We start from the raw sequence: 18,266 nt of genomic DNA on the forward strand, positions 1-18,266 counted from the left end.
GCCTCCCACGCCCATGCCGCGGCCACCTCATTGGTCCGGCCCCCGCCAACCAGCGGGCGCCTTTTTCTCCTGTCCCCTTGAGGCCTAACCAATGGGGTCGAGGGCCTCTGCTTTGCCCCCAAGCCCGTGGGCGGTCCGAGCAGTTGGCTGGTGAAGGGGATGGTGGGAGTGCCTCCCTCTGTCAAGTCTCTCGGCCCGCCTCCTCCCGTCCCGCCTCCCCTTTCCGGTTAGAGTCACAGCTCTGAGCCTCCGTTTCCCATCTATACAGGGGATAGGGGAGTGAGGGCGCCAGGCTCCAGGGGTGGTGAGGATGAAATGTCAAGATGGAGGCACTGGACGCCTAGCACGCGCCGAAAGCATTTGCCAGTCTCCCTTCCACCGCAAGCCTTACGACCCAACAGGAGAATGGGCATAGGAGTCCCACAGTCAGTGATCAGGGGTCGGCCAGAGAGCAAAGGGATTGTATTTTCATTCTGTATGGTCTCTGTCTCAACTGCTGCATCAAATGTGGCTCAGCAAACGTTATTGGCAGGCGGGTTGAGCGGACAGACTGGGGTTGGCGGACAGATTGGGGTTGGTCTCGCTCCATCAGCCCTTCCCCCTCTCTGAGGCAAATTCAAAGAAGAGGAAATCGCAGTGGCCAGTTACACCCCAAAAGATGCTCGCCACCGCTGATCCTGGAGATGTGAACTAAAACCACGAATCGGGTTTCACACACTAGGTTGACAACCTTCAAAGAGCTTAACCATTCCGAGGGTGGGAGAGGTGAGGAGCAAACCCCTGTGGCGGTGGTGCAAGAGACCCATTTGGGAGGTAATTTGGCAGAATCCATTGAAAGCAACTTAGTGCCAGCAGGGACTCTGCGCCTGGCACTCTTCTAAGCGCTGGGCATAAATAGTAATGCATCCACATGACACGCCTAGAACTCTAGTACCAGCTATTACTGGCCTCTTACCGGTGAGCAAACAGGCACTGAGAGGTTCAGCCACTGGCCCAAGGTCATTCGGCTCGTGGGGATCAGCGGCAGGGTTGAAACCAATCAATCTGACTCCAGAGTCCTTGCTTTGAGCCCAAGATCTTAAAAAGGAAAAAAAAAATAGGTATTTCCTCTATGTTCTGGCAAGTCCCCCGCCTGGTACTTCTTCCCTAGACACGCTGGTACCTGTAGTGTACAGGAGCCCATGCACAAGGGTGTTGGTGTTGGGAAAAACTGGGAACACTCCAAATTCCCATCAGTAAGGAAATGGATGAATGCAACGTGGCTTAGCATCCAGTAGCATAAAGCGTGGCAGTCCAACGGAATGCATCAGGCCATTCTCACAGCTTCTGAAAGCATCCTCCTGACTTCAAACTGCAAGTTGCAGACCGATGACTTTGGATTCACATTTGTAAGTTAAATCACTTGCGTGCGTGGGCACACACACACACACACCAGTCAATCCTATGTAATATATGAGAATTTACTTTAGTATATGTAGAAGTATGTTTTAAAGTTTTTATGTATGCACATCCAAGGCCTACCAGTTGTGATGGCAGTGGGTGTGGATAGCCAGGTGTCTCTCAATTTTTCTTGGAACTGTCAGTTCTCAGCTTCCCTGAGCTGAGCAGTACTGATGTCTGGGTAGGGGTCCCTCACTTGGTTTCTATACGGCCCTTGGGTGTCAGAATTTCCCTTGTCTGCCACCCATCTCCTACTCTGACACCCCTCCATTCCTCCCATACCTTCCTTCTGCTCTTACCCGTTCATACTCCTCTGTCTTCAGTCACCTCTCTCTCCTGCATCCTGCTCTGGCTGACCTCCTGGAGAGTCCTGGCGTGTCTGAACCCCTCTTGCCTATGGAACTCAAAGGCCCAGTTTTCTGGGCCTGAGTTTCTGCACCTGAGAAGCTGGCCATGCTGGAGAAGTTACAGAGCAGGGGAGATTTGGTGCACTGTAAATCTGCAATTCTCCTCCTTGAGCCTGCCCCCGATGGTACCTGCCTGTTTGTGGATACCGCCCTCTTCCACTTCTCCCAGTGACTTTTTAAGGCATGGTGTGCTATTTCAAATATGTTAAAATGGATAAGGAAGGATATAGCAAAATCTCCTGCTTCCACCAGCATCCTATGAAACATTACCAGTGGATCCAGTGGAAGCCTCCATCTTCCCTCTCACCATTTCCATTCCCTTCCTCCCTCCCCCATAGAGAGACTCCTAGAACTTCTTCTCACCTTCTCCACTCTCTTCGTCCCTGTGGCTCTCCTACCTCCTCTTCCCATACATCGCATATGTCTCCAATGATGTCACTAATCTCTGCTTTAACCCCCTACGCTTACCAGGATCCAATACTGGTTTTGACTTACATTCTTGGCCTGGGGTGGGAGCCAGTGTCAGAGGTTCCTCTTGGCTTTCCCCACCGTGATAGCTCTTACTCCACAGACCAATGACCCAATGTGTAGGTCATTGCTCCAACTGCCAAGTGTATCACTTAGAATTATCAGCTTGGGGACTGGAGAAATGACCACTGTGTTTGTCCAGGGACCCAGTCAGCTCACCGTGAACTGATCTCTATCCCCAACTCCTTTTACTGCCAGAACCTCATAAGCCCCTCTCTAATGGGACCCCATTATGACACTTTGGGCTTCCGGGATCAATGTCAGCTCAGAAACTGTGTCCAGTAGTCCTAGATATGTCTGTGTCCAGTGCCAGTGTGCAGTCACCCAAGCATCTAAGAAAAGTGCCATGAACATTTGCATACAGATTTTTTGTGAATATAAGTTTTCATTTCTCTTGGGTAAATATCTAGGAGTTAACTTGCTGGATTGAATCGTTAGTGTATTTTTTACTGTTTCCAGAGAGTCTATACCATTTTTTGCATTCTCACCAACAATGCAGGAGAGTTCTAGCTGTTCCTCAGTCTGTCTAGCACTTGTTATTGTCTGTATTTTGTTTTTATTTCAGCCATGCTTATAGCTATGTTGTCGTATTTCATTCTGGCTTTAGTTATTTCCCTAATGACTAATGAGGTCAAACATCTTCTCAATAGTTTACTGACCATCCAGTAAGCAAAATGTCAGTTCGATTTTTTTTTGCTCATTGTTTATTGTGTTGTTTGATTTCTCATTACTGAATATCGAATGTTCTTTATCTCTTTCGGATACAAGTTTTTTAACATGTGTGCTTTGCAAATATTGTTTCCCAGTCTGTGGCTTATGCTTTCAAAAACAAAGAAACAGACAAAACCCAAATAACACAATTTAAAAATGGACCAAGGAATTGATTAGATATTTCTCCAAAGAAGACACATAAATGACCTACAGGTATAAGAAAAATGCTCAACATCACTAGTCAACAGGGAAATGCAATTCAAAACCACAATGAGTTATCACCTCACAACTGTTAACATGGCCAGTATTAAAAAAAAAAACTTAAAATAGCAAGTGTTGGCAAGGTAGTGAAGAAAATGAATCCCTTGTGGATTGCTGGTGGGAGTGTAAAATCGTGCACCCACCATGGAAAACAGTATGGAAGTTCCTAAAAAAATAAAACTAGAACTCCCATATGATCCAGCATTCTCACTTCCGTATATTTACATTTACATTACAAAATAATTGAAATCAGGATCTTGCATAGATTATTGCACTCCCATGTTCATTGTACCATTATTCACAATAGCCAAGAGGTGAAGACAACCTAAATATCTATCAACAGGTGAATGGATAAAGGGTGGTATATATAATGTATACATATAACAGAATATTATTCAGCCTTTAAAAAGAAGGAAATCTTGCTATATGCTGTAGTATGGATGAACTTTGAGGATATTATACTAAGTGAAGTAAGCCAATCACAAAGGACAAATACTGCATGTTTCCACTTATATGGGGTACCTAAAGTAGTCAAACTCGTAGAAGCAGAAAGTAGAATCCTGGTTGCCAAGGGCTTGGGGGAGGGGGAAATGGGGAGTTGTTGTTCAATGAGTATAGATTTGCAGTCATGCAAGATGAAGAATTCCGGAGATCTGATTACAACAATGTTCATATAGTTAACAACACTGTACACTAAAAAAATTGTTAATAAGGTAGGTTTCCTATTATGTGTTTTTGCAATAAAAATGAATTAAAAAATAAAATGCCTTATTCAATGGCTTTTTGTATATTCACAGTTGTGCATCTATCACAATCAATTTTAGGATATTTCTGTTAGCCCAAGAAGACACCCTATATCCCTTACCCAACACCCTGAACCCCCCCAACCTACCCCCAGCCCTATAGGCAAGTAATAAACTACTTTCTGTCTCTATGATTTGCCTATTTAGTAAATTTTGTATAAATGGAATCACACAATATATAGTACATTTTGTCTGGCTTCTTTCACTTAATATAATGTTTTCAAGGTTCACCCATGTTGTAGCATGTATCAGTACTTCATTCATTTTTATTGCCAAATAATATTCCATGGTATGGGTATACCACATTCTATTTATACATTCATCAGTTTATGGGCATTTGGGTTATGTTTAGTTTGGGAATGTTGTGGATAATATTCCCAAACTAAATGCTGTTAAGCATATTCATATACATTTTGAGTTCATGAGTTTTTGTGTGAACATATGTTTGCAGTTCTCTTCAGTAGATCCCTAGGAATGGACATTCTGGATCATATGGTAACTCTATGTTTAACTTTTTAAGAAAACACCAGAATATTTTCCAAAAAGATTCAACTATTTTACATTATCACCAGAAGTGTATGAGGATTCAAGTTTCTCCAAGTCCAAATATTTGTTATTATCTGTATTTTGGATTATAGCCATCCTATTGTTTTTGCAACATGGTATCTCATTATGGTTTTGATTTATATTTCCCTACTGACTAGTGGTTCTGAACATCCTTTCATATGCTTATTAACCATTTCTATACCTTCTTTGGTTAAATGTCTATACAAATCTTTTACCCAATTTTTTAATGGGGTCATTTTCTTATTTATTTATTATTCTTCTTCTTTATTCTGCATACAAGTTCTTTGGTAGATCTGTGACTTTCAAATATTTTCTCCCAGTCTGTACCTTGTCTTTTCATTTTCTGAATAGTGCCTTCTGAAGCATAAATGTTTTAAATTTTGACGAAGTCCAATTTATCAAGTTTTTCTTTTATGGATCATGCTTTTGGTGTTGTATCTAAGAAATCATTGCCTAGCTCATGCGTACAAATATTTTTCTCCTAGGGTTTCTTTTAACAGATTTATAGTTGTAGGTTTTACTTTTAAGTCTCTGATCCATTTTGCATTAAGTTTTGTGTGTGCTGTGAAGTAAGGTTCTCAGTTTGTATTTTTGCATGATATCCAGTTGTACCAGCACCACATGTTGAAAAGACTATCCTTTCCCCATTGAATTGAAAATCATTGACCATAAATCTAAGGAGAGTTCGTTATTTCTAAACTCTCAATTCTGTTCCATTGATCTATCTCTATGTCAGTATCACACTAACTTGATTATCTGTATTTTTATCGGAAGTTTTGAAATCACAAAGTGGAATCTTCCAAGTTTGTTCTTTTTTGAAGTAGTTTTGGATATTCTGTTTTGTTCTGTTTTGTTTTGATTTTCATTTCCATATGAATTTTCTGGATCAGCCTGTGAATTTCTACAAAGAAAGCCTGCTGAAATTTCGATAGAGATTGAATTGAATCTATATGTCAATTTGGGGAGAATTACCATATAAATATTGAGTCTTACAACCATGAACATGCAATGCCTTTCCAGTTATTTAGATCATCTTTAGTTTCTCTCAACAAACATCAATTTGTGTTTCTCAGTGCATAAGTATTACATTTGGTTTGTTAAATATATGCCTAAGCATTTCATTCTTTTTGATGCTATTGTAACTAGAATTAAGTGTTCCTTAATTTCATTTTTGGATTATTTGCTACATGTATTTAGCAATAAAATTTGTTTTATATATTACTCTTGTATTCTGTGATCTGTTGAACTTCTTTATTAGTTCTACCGTTAGATCCGTTTTTGTGGATTCCTTAGGATTGTCTGCATATGAAATCATGTCATCTGAGAATAAAAAAACTCCCTTTTTATTTCCTATCTGGATGACTTTTAGTTCTTCTTCTTCCCTGTTTGAACTGGCTCAAACTTCCAGTGCAATAATGAATAAAAGTAGTGAGCATGTCTTTGTTGCTGACTTTAGGGAGAAAGTATGCAGTCTTTCACTACTAAATATGATGTTAGCTGTAGGTTTTTCATAGATATCCTTTATGACGCTGAAGAAATTTCTTTCTATTCCTAGTTTTTTTTATTGTTTTTATCATGAAAGGTGGTGGAATTTTGTCACATGCTCTTTCTGTGTCAGTTAATATGATAATGTTTCAGTGCTTTCTTCTTTTAAAATAGTGTATTACATAAATTGATTTTTAGATGTTAAACCAACCTTGTATTTCTAGAATAAATCCCACTTGGTTATGGTCTATAATCCTTTTTATATGTTTCTGAATTCAGTTTGTTAATATTTTCTCGAGGGTTATTTCATCTATATTCATGAGAAAGATTGGTATGCAATTTTCTTTATTTTGGATGTCTTTGTGTGTTTTGGGCATCAGGGTAATTGTGCTGGTCTCAGCCAATTGATAGTGATACTGTCAGCTAGAAATACCTGGAGGCACTTATCTGTACTCCAAGGCGAGCCCCCACAGATATTTCCCCTTTCAGAACCAATGTTGTGGTTGAACTAGCCCTTGTGGTTCTTATTATAATTGCAAGATGCACCTCAGCAATAATCTTTAGGAGACTTTGAAAGGACGAAGTTTATTACTCACAGGTCATGGAGGGTACATGGCATGCCTTGGACCACACAGAAAGGTTGTGGGTGGAGAAAGAGAGCTGGGACCTGGGGTTATGTATGTATCGGGGTCAAGAGTGAGGGGCCTAGGGTTTCTCAGATTCACTCTTTATTGGTGAATTTAACACAGAATGGGAATTAAAGCACAAGAAGGGAAAAACAAGCAGCCAAAGGGTCAGTTATCTAAGTCAATCAGAGATCTATGAAACAAAGGAAACTTCAGGGGTGTGGTGGCCTGGCTCTTTACCTAGTCGTGTAGTTGGCAATTTGTTCTTTTTGATATAGCTGTCTTTGAAGTGGTGCCTCAGCAATCAAAAGCTTAATGTCAGGCACTTGCATTACAATTAAGAAAAAAAAAACTGTCAGAGGCTCACACTACAGTAATATTGGCCTACTAGAGCTATTTTGAAAGTGTTCATTCCTCTTCTATTTTCTGGAAGAATTTCTGGAGTGTTGCTATTATTTCCATCTGAAATGTTTGATAGCATTCAGCAGTGATGCCATCTGGACAGGAGCATCATTGTGGGAATATTTTTAATTATTAATTTAATTGATTGTCTATTATTGAGTCTGTTTTGAAGTTTGTGTCTCTCTACAAATGTTTTCATTGCATATATGTGTCTAATTTGTTGGTATAAAATTTTTCATACTATTTTCTTATGTTTTTTTTAAATTCAATAGGCTCAATGGTGATGTCTCCCTTTTCAGCCCTGATTTTAGTGATTCCTTAGGAATCTTTTTGTTTTCTTGGTCAGTCTGCCTAAGGTTTGTGATTTGTTATCTTTTTAAAAAACCATCTTTTGGTTTCATTGTGTTGTCCAAAAAAATTAATCAATAGTCAGTCGAAGAAAAGTGGAAATTTTTATTTGAGCCAACCTGAGGACTATAACCTGGGAGACAATCTTCAGAAAACTCTGAGGACTGTTCCACCTATTGGAGGTAGAACCGTTATATAAGTTTTTGAGACAAAGTAGCATATTAATAGTTTACATAGTCCAACAAGGCGAGTAGTGGGTATTAATGAGGCATTACAGGATTGAGAAAGGAAAGTTATGTCTTAAGGAGTTACCTTGCTGATTCCAGGAGGAAATTTCTTTTCTTTCTTTCCTTCCTTCTTTCTTTCCTTCCTTCTTTCTTTCTTTCTTTCTTTCTTTCTTTCTTTCTTTCTTTCTTTCTTTCATTTTTTTCTCTTTTTTTGGTGTGTGGGCATTCCTGTATCTTTTAAGGGGATCTAGTTAATGTATAATGTGATGCACAAATCACACTAAAGGGGAGGGGGTAGTGGCTCAAATGGGCAGAGAGAGAATTTTATGTTTAAAATGTTTCTTGTCCTGCCTGAAAATAATTTTGTTTCATTAATTCCACTTTTGGTCATTAATCTTTCAATAGAAATAATTAGGTGATCAAGTATTTGGTCCCTAAATGCTAGGGTGGTTCTTTACGTGCCTTGGGTCCATCATGTCCCTCGATGCTGGGTCCTAATAGCCCAGTTCTTTCTTTCCTTTCAGGGGGTGGTACTAGTAAGATGTCTGGCAGGGACTAACGGCCAATTCCACATTGTCCAATAGGACTTGCACCAATTTTAACTTGCATGTGCATTCTGCATGTCCATTATTTTATAGAGAACTATAGATGTGATCAACAGTTTCCAGTTGTTTAGATATCATTATCTTAGTAGGAGCAGGTGATACACAGTGCAAAAAACAAGAAACTAAAACTTTATAAGTTACACAAACTGTAATCAACGTTGGAAATAGGAGCAACAATATCATTAGTAAAGATTTAAGCCAATATCCTCTTGAACCATACCATTTTCCTAGCATTTCCCTTAAACTGGGAAGACGATCATTCAGAGTGGAAATCCAATTTTTCATACGCATCATAAGCGGGGGTTACATTAGAAGACTCATCAGGTATAAAAACAAAACATTCACTATGTATTACAACACAAGCTCCCCCTTGGGAAGCTGTTAGAATATTGAGGGCCATGCAATTCTGTAGGACTGCTTTTCTCATCATGGAGATTTCTGAACTGAGCAAACACACAGCTTGGTTACTATCATTTAAGGCTTGCTGGGTGAATTTTGTTAAAGCCTCTATATGAGTAATGATATCTTCTATTCCAAGTGAAGGAATAAATATTGCAGCCAAATAATCATACCATTGGAAAACTGATTGAACCCAACATGCCCACATTGAAAGCAGGATGACAGCAGCTGTTTTCAAGGCTACCTGTAGGTGACATTGAGCCTAAAGGAAACCAATTGTACACCTTCCTAACCAATCTGGGGAGATCCAAGGTCATAAATTTGTTCTATAAACCTATTGGGTCCTGTTAGAAGCTATCCCACAACTTTAACATCTAGTGAAAACTGTCTTTCAGACATTGAAACATACACCCAAAGGTTATCAAATATTAGGTACGATTCATTTGGGATTGAAAAACATTGACTAATGTGTATCTTGAGGCCATCGTTCTGCAACTTGCAGTTTGAAGTCAGGAGGATGCTTTCTTCTTTTAGTGTCTCTCTTGTGGTTTGATGATTTTCTTCAGTGTTATGTTTGTGTTCCTTTCTCTCTAGTTTTGGTATAACTACAGTAGGTCTTTGATTTATGGTTACCATGGAGTTCATTTATGTTGACCTATAACTATTTGATTTAAGCCAATAGTCATTAAGTTCAAACACATTCTGAAAGCTCTACATTTTTTACTCACCTCCCAACATTTTGTGTTTTTTATGTCATATTTCACATCTTCATGTCTATCGTTTAACTTTTTATTGTAGTTACAGTTGATTTTACAATTTTTGTCTTTTAACCTTTGTACTAGCTTATTTAACTGGTAAATACCCAGCCTTTATGATATAATTGCTTCACCAGTATATTTTCCCCGTCCTTTCATTTCTTATTTCCTGTTGTAGTCAGTGTTTGTTTGTTTTTTTACTTCAAGAAGACCTTTTAACCCTTCTTGTAAGGTTGGTTTAGTATTGATGAACTCTTTTAATTTTTGCTTGTCTGAGAAGCCTTTATCTCTCCTTCAATTCTGAATGATAACCTTGCTGGGTAAAGTATCCTAGGTTGTAGGGTTTTCCCTCTCAGCACTTTAAATCTTATCATGCCACTCCCTTCTGACATGCAAAGTATATGCAGAAAAATTAGCTGATAGGCTTATGGGGCTTCCCTTGTATGTGACTCTTGTTTTTCTCTTGCTACCTTTAGAATTCTCTCTTTAACTTTTGCCCTTTTAATTATATGTCTTGATGTGGGTGTGTATGGGTTCATTTTGTTTGGGACTCTCTGTGCTTCCTCTGTGTTTCTTTCTTCAGATTAGGGAAGTTTTCAGCCATAATTTCATCAAATACAGTTTTCAACCCCTTTCTCTCTCTCTTCTCCTCTGGGACCCCTATAATGCAAATGTGAGTATGCTTGATGTTGTCCCACAGGTCCCTTAAATTATTCTCATTAAGAAAATTGTTTTTTGCACTTATGATTGAGTGATTTCCATTATTCTACTTTCCAGACTGCTTATGTGTTCTTCTCTGTCACCTAATCTGCTGTTATTTCCCTCTAGTGTATTTGTAATTTCAGTTATTATATTCGGCTCTGACTTGTCCTTTTTATATTTTCTAGTTCTTTGTTAAAAATTCTCACTGTGTTCATCTATTCTTTGCCCCAGTTCAGTTAGCATTCATATTACTACTGCTATGAACTCTTCATCAGTTAAGTTATTTATCAGTTTCCTTAGGGTTTTTTTCAGCATTTTTTCTTGTCTTTAATTTGAAACATGTTCCCCTGTCTACTCATCTTTTTAAAACTTTCTCTGTCTCTATGAAATTAGGTGAGACAGTTATCTATCCCAGTCTTGTGGGTGTGTTCTTGTGTGGGTCCATCCCTGTTCAGTCTGCATGTGCCCAGTGGCTCTGGAGGGAGAGCTAGATATCAAGTGAGCATGGGCTGCATCTTCCCTTAGGGTGTGGTGGCAGTCACTGCCCGGGTGGGAAACAGGTCTGGAGTTGAAGGGGCTAGAGCCAGAATAAGGTGTGAGCTGGGGCTTCTTCTCTGCTCAATGGCCCTCACTGCCCTTTCAGGTGTGGGGTTGGGACCTGAAGGGCCAGAGTTAAGAGCCCTGAGGAAGTTGGGTTTCTCCCAGGTGTGATGGCAGTCTCCACATTGGTCTGGGATATAGCTGGGTCCTGAGGGCTTGGGGCAGTATTTCTCTTCTGGTTTCACTTTTCCCCCAGTGTGCACACTGTGGTTAGAGGCTAGAGGGAGTGGGCTCTGAGCCAGAGCGGTTCAGGCTGGAAGGGATGGTGCCATACCACTGAGCTGGTCCCATACCCTCCATAGTGTGCACTGGGAAGAGAGTTCCTGTGATGGCGGTCTCCAGCCTGTACTTAGCTTCACACTCTCCAGAGTGTCTGCAGGGACACAAGACCTGGAATGACTGTCTCAACAGGTTAGAGGCGGGTCCAAAGTCTAGGCTGGCTCTGTTTCCTTGAAGTGCACACACACTCATTGGTAATGGCCTCAGCTCAGTGGGGAGCAGTGCCGAAGCAAGAGGGGCTAGAACATAAGCCTGGTACAGGCTGGACTGGGGGGGGGCACTGGGTACATCCTAGGAATCCAGCCAGAGGCCTGGGCAGCAATCAAGCCCACCTTCTCCAGGGAGGGGTTTGAGTGGATTAAGTCCCACGAATGTTCTTTTCTGACCCTGAGGTCTGTGACTGCCCCATCCCACATGTGGTCTGTCCACCTGAGCTCATGCCATGGACTCTGGAAGTGAGTCACTGTGAGAATATGGGGGAAGGGTGGACTCAAGTGCTCCCCATTGTCCAGGCGCAGTCACTCCTTACTTCCCATCCTCACTGCGCCCACCCTGCCCCTGTCCCAGGTAGCTCATGTTGGGTGGTCTCTTATATGGGTCCCCTGATTCTAAGATGAGCTACTCTGAGGAGCCACTCTTCCCAATCTCATTCCATCCACAACCACAGTAGCTGTCAGATAACATAGGATCACAGAGTAGGATCGAGAGCCTCCTCCAGCGAATCCAACATTTCGAGCATCCCGACACCCTGTCGTGGGGTTTGGTGACTTCTGCATCCTCCCCCGCCTATGCTTTGGGAATTTAACAACAACCCTTGAACAAAACAGATCTGACCCTTGCTTTTGCTCATTCAGTGCCTTACAGAACCTGGACCAGCCTCTACTCTCTTTACTCCCTGAATCACATCTTCCTCCCTCAAGGGAGATTATCCCCAATTACTTTTATTCACACACAGGGACACACAGTCACAAACCTTGAATGTCCTATTTACCATCATACCCCCTTTTGTGTAGTAAAATACCAGTCTTTTGGGAAGGGTGCCAGGCAGAATCGCCTCACTCAAACACAGATCTGTCCCTCTGAGTCTCAGGCTAGTACAGCCCTGGGTCCCAGCTGAGGGAAGGAAATGCTCCCCAACCTCCAGTGAGGGGGAAATTGAACATGGAGCTCAGACTCAATCTCGTGTGTCCTAAAGAGGCAGTCTGGGAGACTGAGCTGGGACACAGAAATATAATTTCCAGGAAAATCTGTGTCATGGGGCTGGTGGAAGAGTATTTGACAGGGACCATGCAAGAACACAGACCTACTAACCACACTTGCCATAGAACCTGACAGGCCAATTTCCACTCAAGGGTATAGAGACGACCAGGCTGGAGGAGGGTGGTCAGCTGGCTAGGGCAGGGAGGATGTGAATGCTTCCAGATTCAAGCTCTGGAAGGGGGTCATGAGTTCCTGCTGATGGGGAGGGGTAATGGCAGAGATGAATGGGAACCACCAGACCCCAAAGGAGGAGGGTGGTTTGGAGAGAATTAGAAGAGGGCCTTTGGGGGCAAGGGATGACGTGTCAATGTGGCCAGGGAGAGCACACACAGGACCCAGACCTGGGGCACTCCGCTGACTTGACTGCAGGGATGGTAGCAGAGGCTGCTCCAGAGTCCCCACCACAGGATGTGAAAGATACTGTTCTGGAAAAGGCTCTGCTGTGGAGCAGTGCCGTGCCCCGGCCCCCTAACCCTACCCCTACCCCTCCAGAGAGAAGGCAGAACACATAACATGAGAGGTACTTTATTTCGAAACTGCTGTGAAACTGGGGAGGGGGCAAAACAAGGGTAGAGGAAGCCCTAGCTGAGGCAGAACAGGAGGGAACGAGCTTGGCCACAGCTCCCGGGATCCAAAGGTACCAGCTGCCCCTCCTGCAGGAAGACGCTGGGCTCAACCTGTAAAACAGCAGAGTCAGGGAAGAGCCTCAAGCCAGGGCCAGCCCCCAGCCCTGCTCAACAGCCAGGACTGTGGGAAGGGGTACGGTGTGTGTAACACTCACTTCAAAGTGTCAGGATCCTGAGAGCCATGTCCTTCATGGTGTCTGCAACAGGGACAGGCATTAGTAGGCACTCCAGAGAGAGGGATATGGAAGCCCGTCCCCCTATCCCCGTGAGGAACCGCCTAGCCCTGAAACCTGAAACCCCCTCCAGACCCGATGCAAAGAGCTCTGGGCCAGATCACTCCCCACCACCCAAATTGAATGTGGAACTGGTTCCTAAAGGGAAACAAAGTGTGCCAGCAGCTCTGATGCTGTGGGCCGTGCCACAACCAGTCAGATCTCGTCACACACACAAACAATCCAACAAGAACCTTAGAAGCCACACCAAGCAGCAGTTCAAGGGAAAATCAACGAGGCATCTCTAAAAGTCCTATCAGAAGGAGATTCCCTAGGACGGGTCTGGTTGGCAAAGTGTGCATGCAGTCCAGACAGTACTTTGCTACTTGTACACACGCCCAGTTGTACATGCACAGCCGGCTCCAGGGCCAGGCCTGCTAGGTTCTCCTCCCCACAGTGATGCTGGTCCCTGCGAGGCCGACTGCACCTGCAGCCCAGCTCCACCCCAGGTGCCCACCCGGGTTCTGAACTAAGACACCGCTCTCTGTCCCTGGTTCCTCATACCAAGTTTCTTCTTAAGGTCGTCTACTTCTCTCTGTAGCACGAGACACTAGGCCAGCAGACACAGGAGGAAATGATTAGTATAATCTGGCCTCCTCTCTCCTCCACCTTCTCCTCTCCACCGGGCCCTGCACCCCAAAGCCGGGTGGCTAGAATGGCAAGGGCTCCTCAGTGGAAAGCAGGTGGGCTCCCTCCATGGGGTACGTGATGGCGGCAGGGGAGGGGTGGCCCCACACATGTCAGCTGAACTTGGACCCAGATCCCACCCTCGAGTTTGGGCCTGCATTTCCAGGAGCCAGAGGAAGCATTACCCAAGGACAGCCCGGCATTCCCAGTGGCTGCTGCGGCGTTTCCGGTCTTGGGGGATGGTCCAGTGGCTCCCAGTCACCTGAGAGGGAAAGGACACACAATCCAGCTTCCCAGGCTCCCAGTGAGGTGGAAAGGGCCAAGTGGGGTCTACCGTGAGGTGAGGCGGCACCACCCTCTGCTGGCGACCAGCCGCCCCTGCTCTGCCCAGAAGCCCGAACCTTCTCTCTGGGCCTGCCTCCGCTGTTACCCGGGGGCAGCCATTTCGCCATTGTGGTCCCCAAGCTATGTGGCTCTGGATTCGCCCCTCCCAGAGCTGCAGCCACAGCCAGCACGTGGGAGAGCAATGTGGGCGAAAAGGACTTAACAGAAAAGGCTGTTCCCCTGTAAGGCTACACCCGGAGGAGCTGTTTGTGGCACTGCCACCGATCAGCCCCACCGCACAAACCCCACACACAGGATGATGTGGCTCAAGGCCAGCCCTGCCAGCACCCCGTCTCCTGTGGGAGAAGCTGCCTGAGACAAAGGCTGTGCCCCCAACAGAGACAGAGCCAGAGCTTTCTGCCCTCCACCCCCTCCCCTCCCCTCCTATCAAACCCACGACACTCACCTGAGGGGGCAGGACCCCTGGGCATGACTTCTCCCTGGTTCAGGGCCAAGGGCTCTGACTTTCCTGGATCTTGGGGGCCTCTGGTGTCGACCTCGCCACTGCTGCCTTTTCCACGATGCATGCGCGGATAAGATGTCCCTGGCCTGTGAGCTGGCAGCTGAAACAAAAATTTTTCACTGATTTGGACTAAGGAAGTGTGTGTGTGTGTGTGTGAGAGAGAGAGAGAGAGAGAGAGGGAGAGAGAGAGAGAGAGAGAGAGAGAGAGAGAGAGAGTTGTGTGATTTGGGCCGGGGTGAGGCAGGGAATTGGGAAGGGAATTGAAAGGCTGATCTCATTAGCACTTTCTCCCTCCGTCAGCCCCAGGCCAGCAGGCAGAGCTGATCTAGGGACAACAGTGGGGCACTGAGTAAGCCCAGGGTCCCTGCAAGGAAGGTCTGGGGAACACCTAGGAGATAGGATTCAGGAAGCTGGTGAGTCTGAATACTCAGGCTTTTCGGGGAAGCTTTTAAGGGATCCCCCGACCCAATTCAGCTACCAACCCTCCCTTCCATCCCAGCCCCAGTCTCTCAGAGGACGCTGGAAACAGGCCAAGGGTGCAGAACCAGGCCCAGCACACCCGAAGCGCTACCTTACTGTTTGTCCCTAGTAAAAGGAGCCCGATCAGGCATCATAATGACCCAGTGACCGAGGGGCACCCAATGACGACCCCTGAGGGGTGGACAGAGGCAGCATGGGTGAAGACGTGTGCTCTGGGTGCGGTGGGGGCGGGGAAGAGTGGGGAGACAGGAGGAGCCTGGCCTACTCACTTGGCCCTTTGGGGCTGGGTCTCTATTTGGGTCCTTATCTTCTCCCGCCACAGCCTCAGACTCCCTTGTCCACGTGACCACCGATTTCTTCCCAGCGCTGGTGTGCTTGGCCTGTTTGGTTCCGGAAGGGACCAAGGTATACCTCTTGGATCTCCCAAGCAGCGGAATACCAGAGACTGGGGGGAAGGTGGCCGGTTCCAGCGGAGGTGCCCAGATTCGCTGCCCCCAGGAAGGGAAGTTTTTCCCCAGGGCAAGTGTGGAGGCTCCCCCGAGGGATTTCTTCTCCTGGGTCCCCTTCTTCCTAGGAGTGACCTGCGGCAGGCCACCTGCCGTAGCAGCAGCAGCAGCAGCTCCCGGGTAGCTGGGCTTGCTGCCCCCGTTCCCCCAGAGCACGCTCTGCATTTTCTTAGGGGAAGAGATGCCCTGCTCTCCCACGCCCTGCCTTTCCACAACCGAAGAGAGTCCTCGCAGAGCCGAGGACAGGGAAGAGCCTGTCACGTGAAGGAAATTCTCCCTGACTTGGAAATTCGAGTGACTGGGAGTGTCCCCGGGATCCTCGGGTCTGCTGGGCTCGGCCTGGCCTCCTCCTCCGGGGTAAGTACTCACCGTCATCAGCTCTGTGTCACTGAACTCATCTGAGGACTCGGAGTCGGATAGCAGCAGGCCCAGGGCTTCCTCGGAGAAGCGCTGGCGATCCGCAGCCACGTTCAACCTATGCATAGTGGCTCTCTTAGACTTCCCCCAGGCCTGGCCCGCTTCAGGCCCACCGAGGTGGAGAGGGCCGGCCAGAGCCGGCGGCGCTTCCCCACAGCTCTGGGCGGTCGCTCCTGGACCGCCGGGACCCGCCTCGAGGCCGGCGGACACTTCGAAGGAGGCGCAGCGCTCCGCCAACGGGTATCTGCGGAAGCCCAGCACGTCCCAGTCGTACAGCTGCTGCGTGGTGCCCGCCGCAGACTCCTCGGCCAGGTCCAGGAGGTCCCTCATGTCGTCAGCCGGGGAGCCAGGTCGGCCTTCGCGGCCACACAGCACCGGCCCTCCCGCTTCTAGCATCTCCCGCTCTGACTGGAAGCCCTTGGGATCCGGGCAGCCGCTCCCGCCACCGCCGCTCGGCGGCTTCCTGGGCTCGGGGCCGCGGTCGGGTCCCCGCGGAACTGCGCGGCCCGCCGGGCGGACGCCGGCTCGCTCCCCGCCCTCTGGGCCGAAACCCGTTCCCCACACAGACACCTCATCTGGGGAGCTCATGTCGCGACCCGGGCGGCCGCGGAACCGGGGCGACAGTTGATGGCCCGAGTCGCGGTCGCCGTCACGGCAGACGAGGCGGGCGGCGCTCAGTGAGCAGCGTCAACCACCTCAGGCGCCGCGCACGAGCTCGCCTCAGACGACACGCTGCGCGACTTTCAGCGCGCCTCCCACGCCCGCGACGCGGCCCCCTCATTGGTCCGGCCCCCGCCAACCAGCGGGCGCCTTGTTCTCCTGTCCCCTTGAGGCCTAACCAATGGGGTCGAGGGCCTCTGCTTTGCCCCCAAGCCCGTGGGCGGTCCGAGCAGTTGGCTGGTGAAGGGGATGGTGGGAGTGCCTCCCTCTGTCAAGTCTCTCGGCCCGCCTCCTCCCGTCCCGCCTCCCCTTTCCGGTTAGAGTCACAGCTCTGAGCCTCCGTTTCCCATCTATACAGGGGATAGGGGAGTGAGGGCGCCAGGCTCCAGGGGTGGTGAGGATGAAATGTCAAGATGGAGGCACTGGACGCCTAGCACGCGCCGAAAGCATTTGCCAGTCTCCCTTCCACCGCAAGCCTTACGACCCAACAGGAGAATGGGCATAGGAGTCCCACAGTCAGTGATCAGGGGTCGGCCAGAGAGCAAAGGGATTGTATTTTCATTCTGTATGGTCTCTGTCTCAACTGCTGCATCAAATGTGGCTCAGCAAACGTTATTGGCAGGCGGGTTGAGCGGACAGACTGGGGTTGGCGGACAGATTGGGGTTGGTCTCGCTCCATCAGCCCTTCCCCCTCTCTGAGGCAAATTCAAAGAAGAGGAAATCGCAGTGGCCAGTTACACCCCAAAAGATGCTCGCCACCGCTGATCCTGGAGATGTGAACTAAAACCACGAATCGGGTTTCACACACTAGGTTGACAACCTTCAAAGAGCTTAACCATTCCGAGGGTGGGAGAGGTGAGGAGCAAACCCCTGTGGCGGTGGTGCAAGAGACCCATTTGGGAGGTAATTTGGCAGAATCCATTGAAAGCAACTTAGTGCCAGCAGGGACTCTGCGCCTGGCACTCTTCTAAGCGCTGGGCATAAATAGTAATGCATCCACATGACACGCCTAGAACTCTAGTACCAGCTATTACTGGCCTCTTACCGGTGAGCAAACAGGCACTGAGAGGTTCAGCCACTGGCCCAAGGTCATTCGGCTCGTGGGGATCAGCGGCAGGGTTGAAACCAATCAATCTGACTCCAGAGTCCTTGCTTTGAGCCCAAGATCTTAAAAAGGAAAAAAAAAATAGGTATTTCCTCTATGTTCTGGCAAGTCCCCCGCCTGGTACTTCTTCCCTAGACACGCTGGTACCTGTAGTGTACAGGAGCCCATGCACAAGGGTGTTGGTGTTGGGAAAAACTGGGAACACTCCAAATTCCCATCAGTAAGGAAATGGATGAATGCAACGTGGCTTAGCATCCAGTAGCATAAAGCGTGGCAGTCCAACGGAATGCATCAGGCCATTCTCACAGCTTCTGAAAGCAT

At 46.8% G+C, this 18,266-nt stretch overlaps 1 protein-coding gene across 1 annotated transcript; it reads right to left on the reverse strand.

Annotated features, from left to right (window-relative positions):
• Window positions 1–15,380: 15,380 nt before the first annotated feature.
• Window positions 15,381–16,790, reverse strand: LOC309796182 (uncharacterized protein CXorf49 homolog; the record flags this gene model as incomplete). The annotated part of the gene is made up of 2 exons (XM_082609240.1): window positions 15,527–16,790; window positions 15,381–15,428 (listed from the first exon to the last, which is right to left on the reverse strand). The coding sequence occupies exons 1-2, from the start codon at window positions 16,766–16,768 to the stop codon at window positions 15,381–15,383; spliced, it is 1,290 nt and encodes a 429-aa protein (XP_082465366.1). The 5' UTR covers window positions 16,769–16,790.
• Between the last annotated feature and the right edge of the window lie 1,476 nt (window positions 16,791–18,266).

This window comes from Mesoplodon mirus (genome assembly GCF_964341445.2).
Source record: "Mesoplodon mirus genome assembly, chromosome: X".
Classification (NCBI taxonomy): Eukaryota; Metazoa; Chordata; class Mammalia; order Artiodactyla; family Ziphiidae; genus Mesoplodon; species Mesoplodon mirus.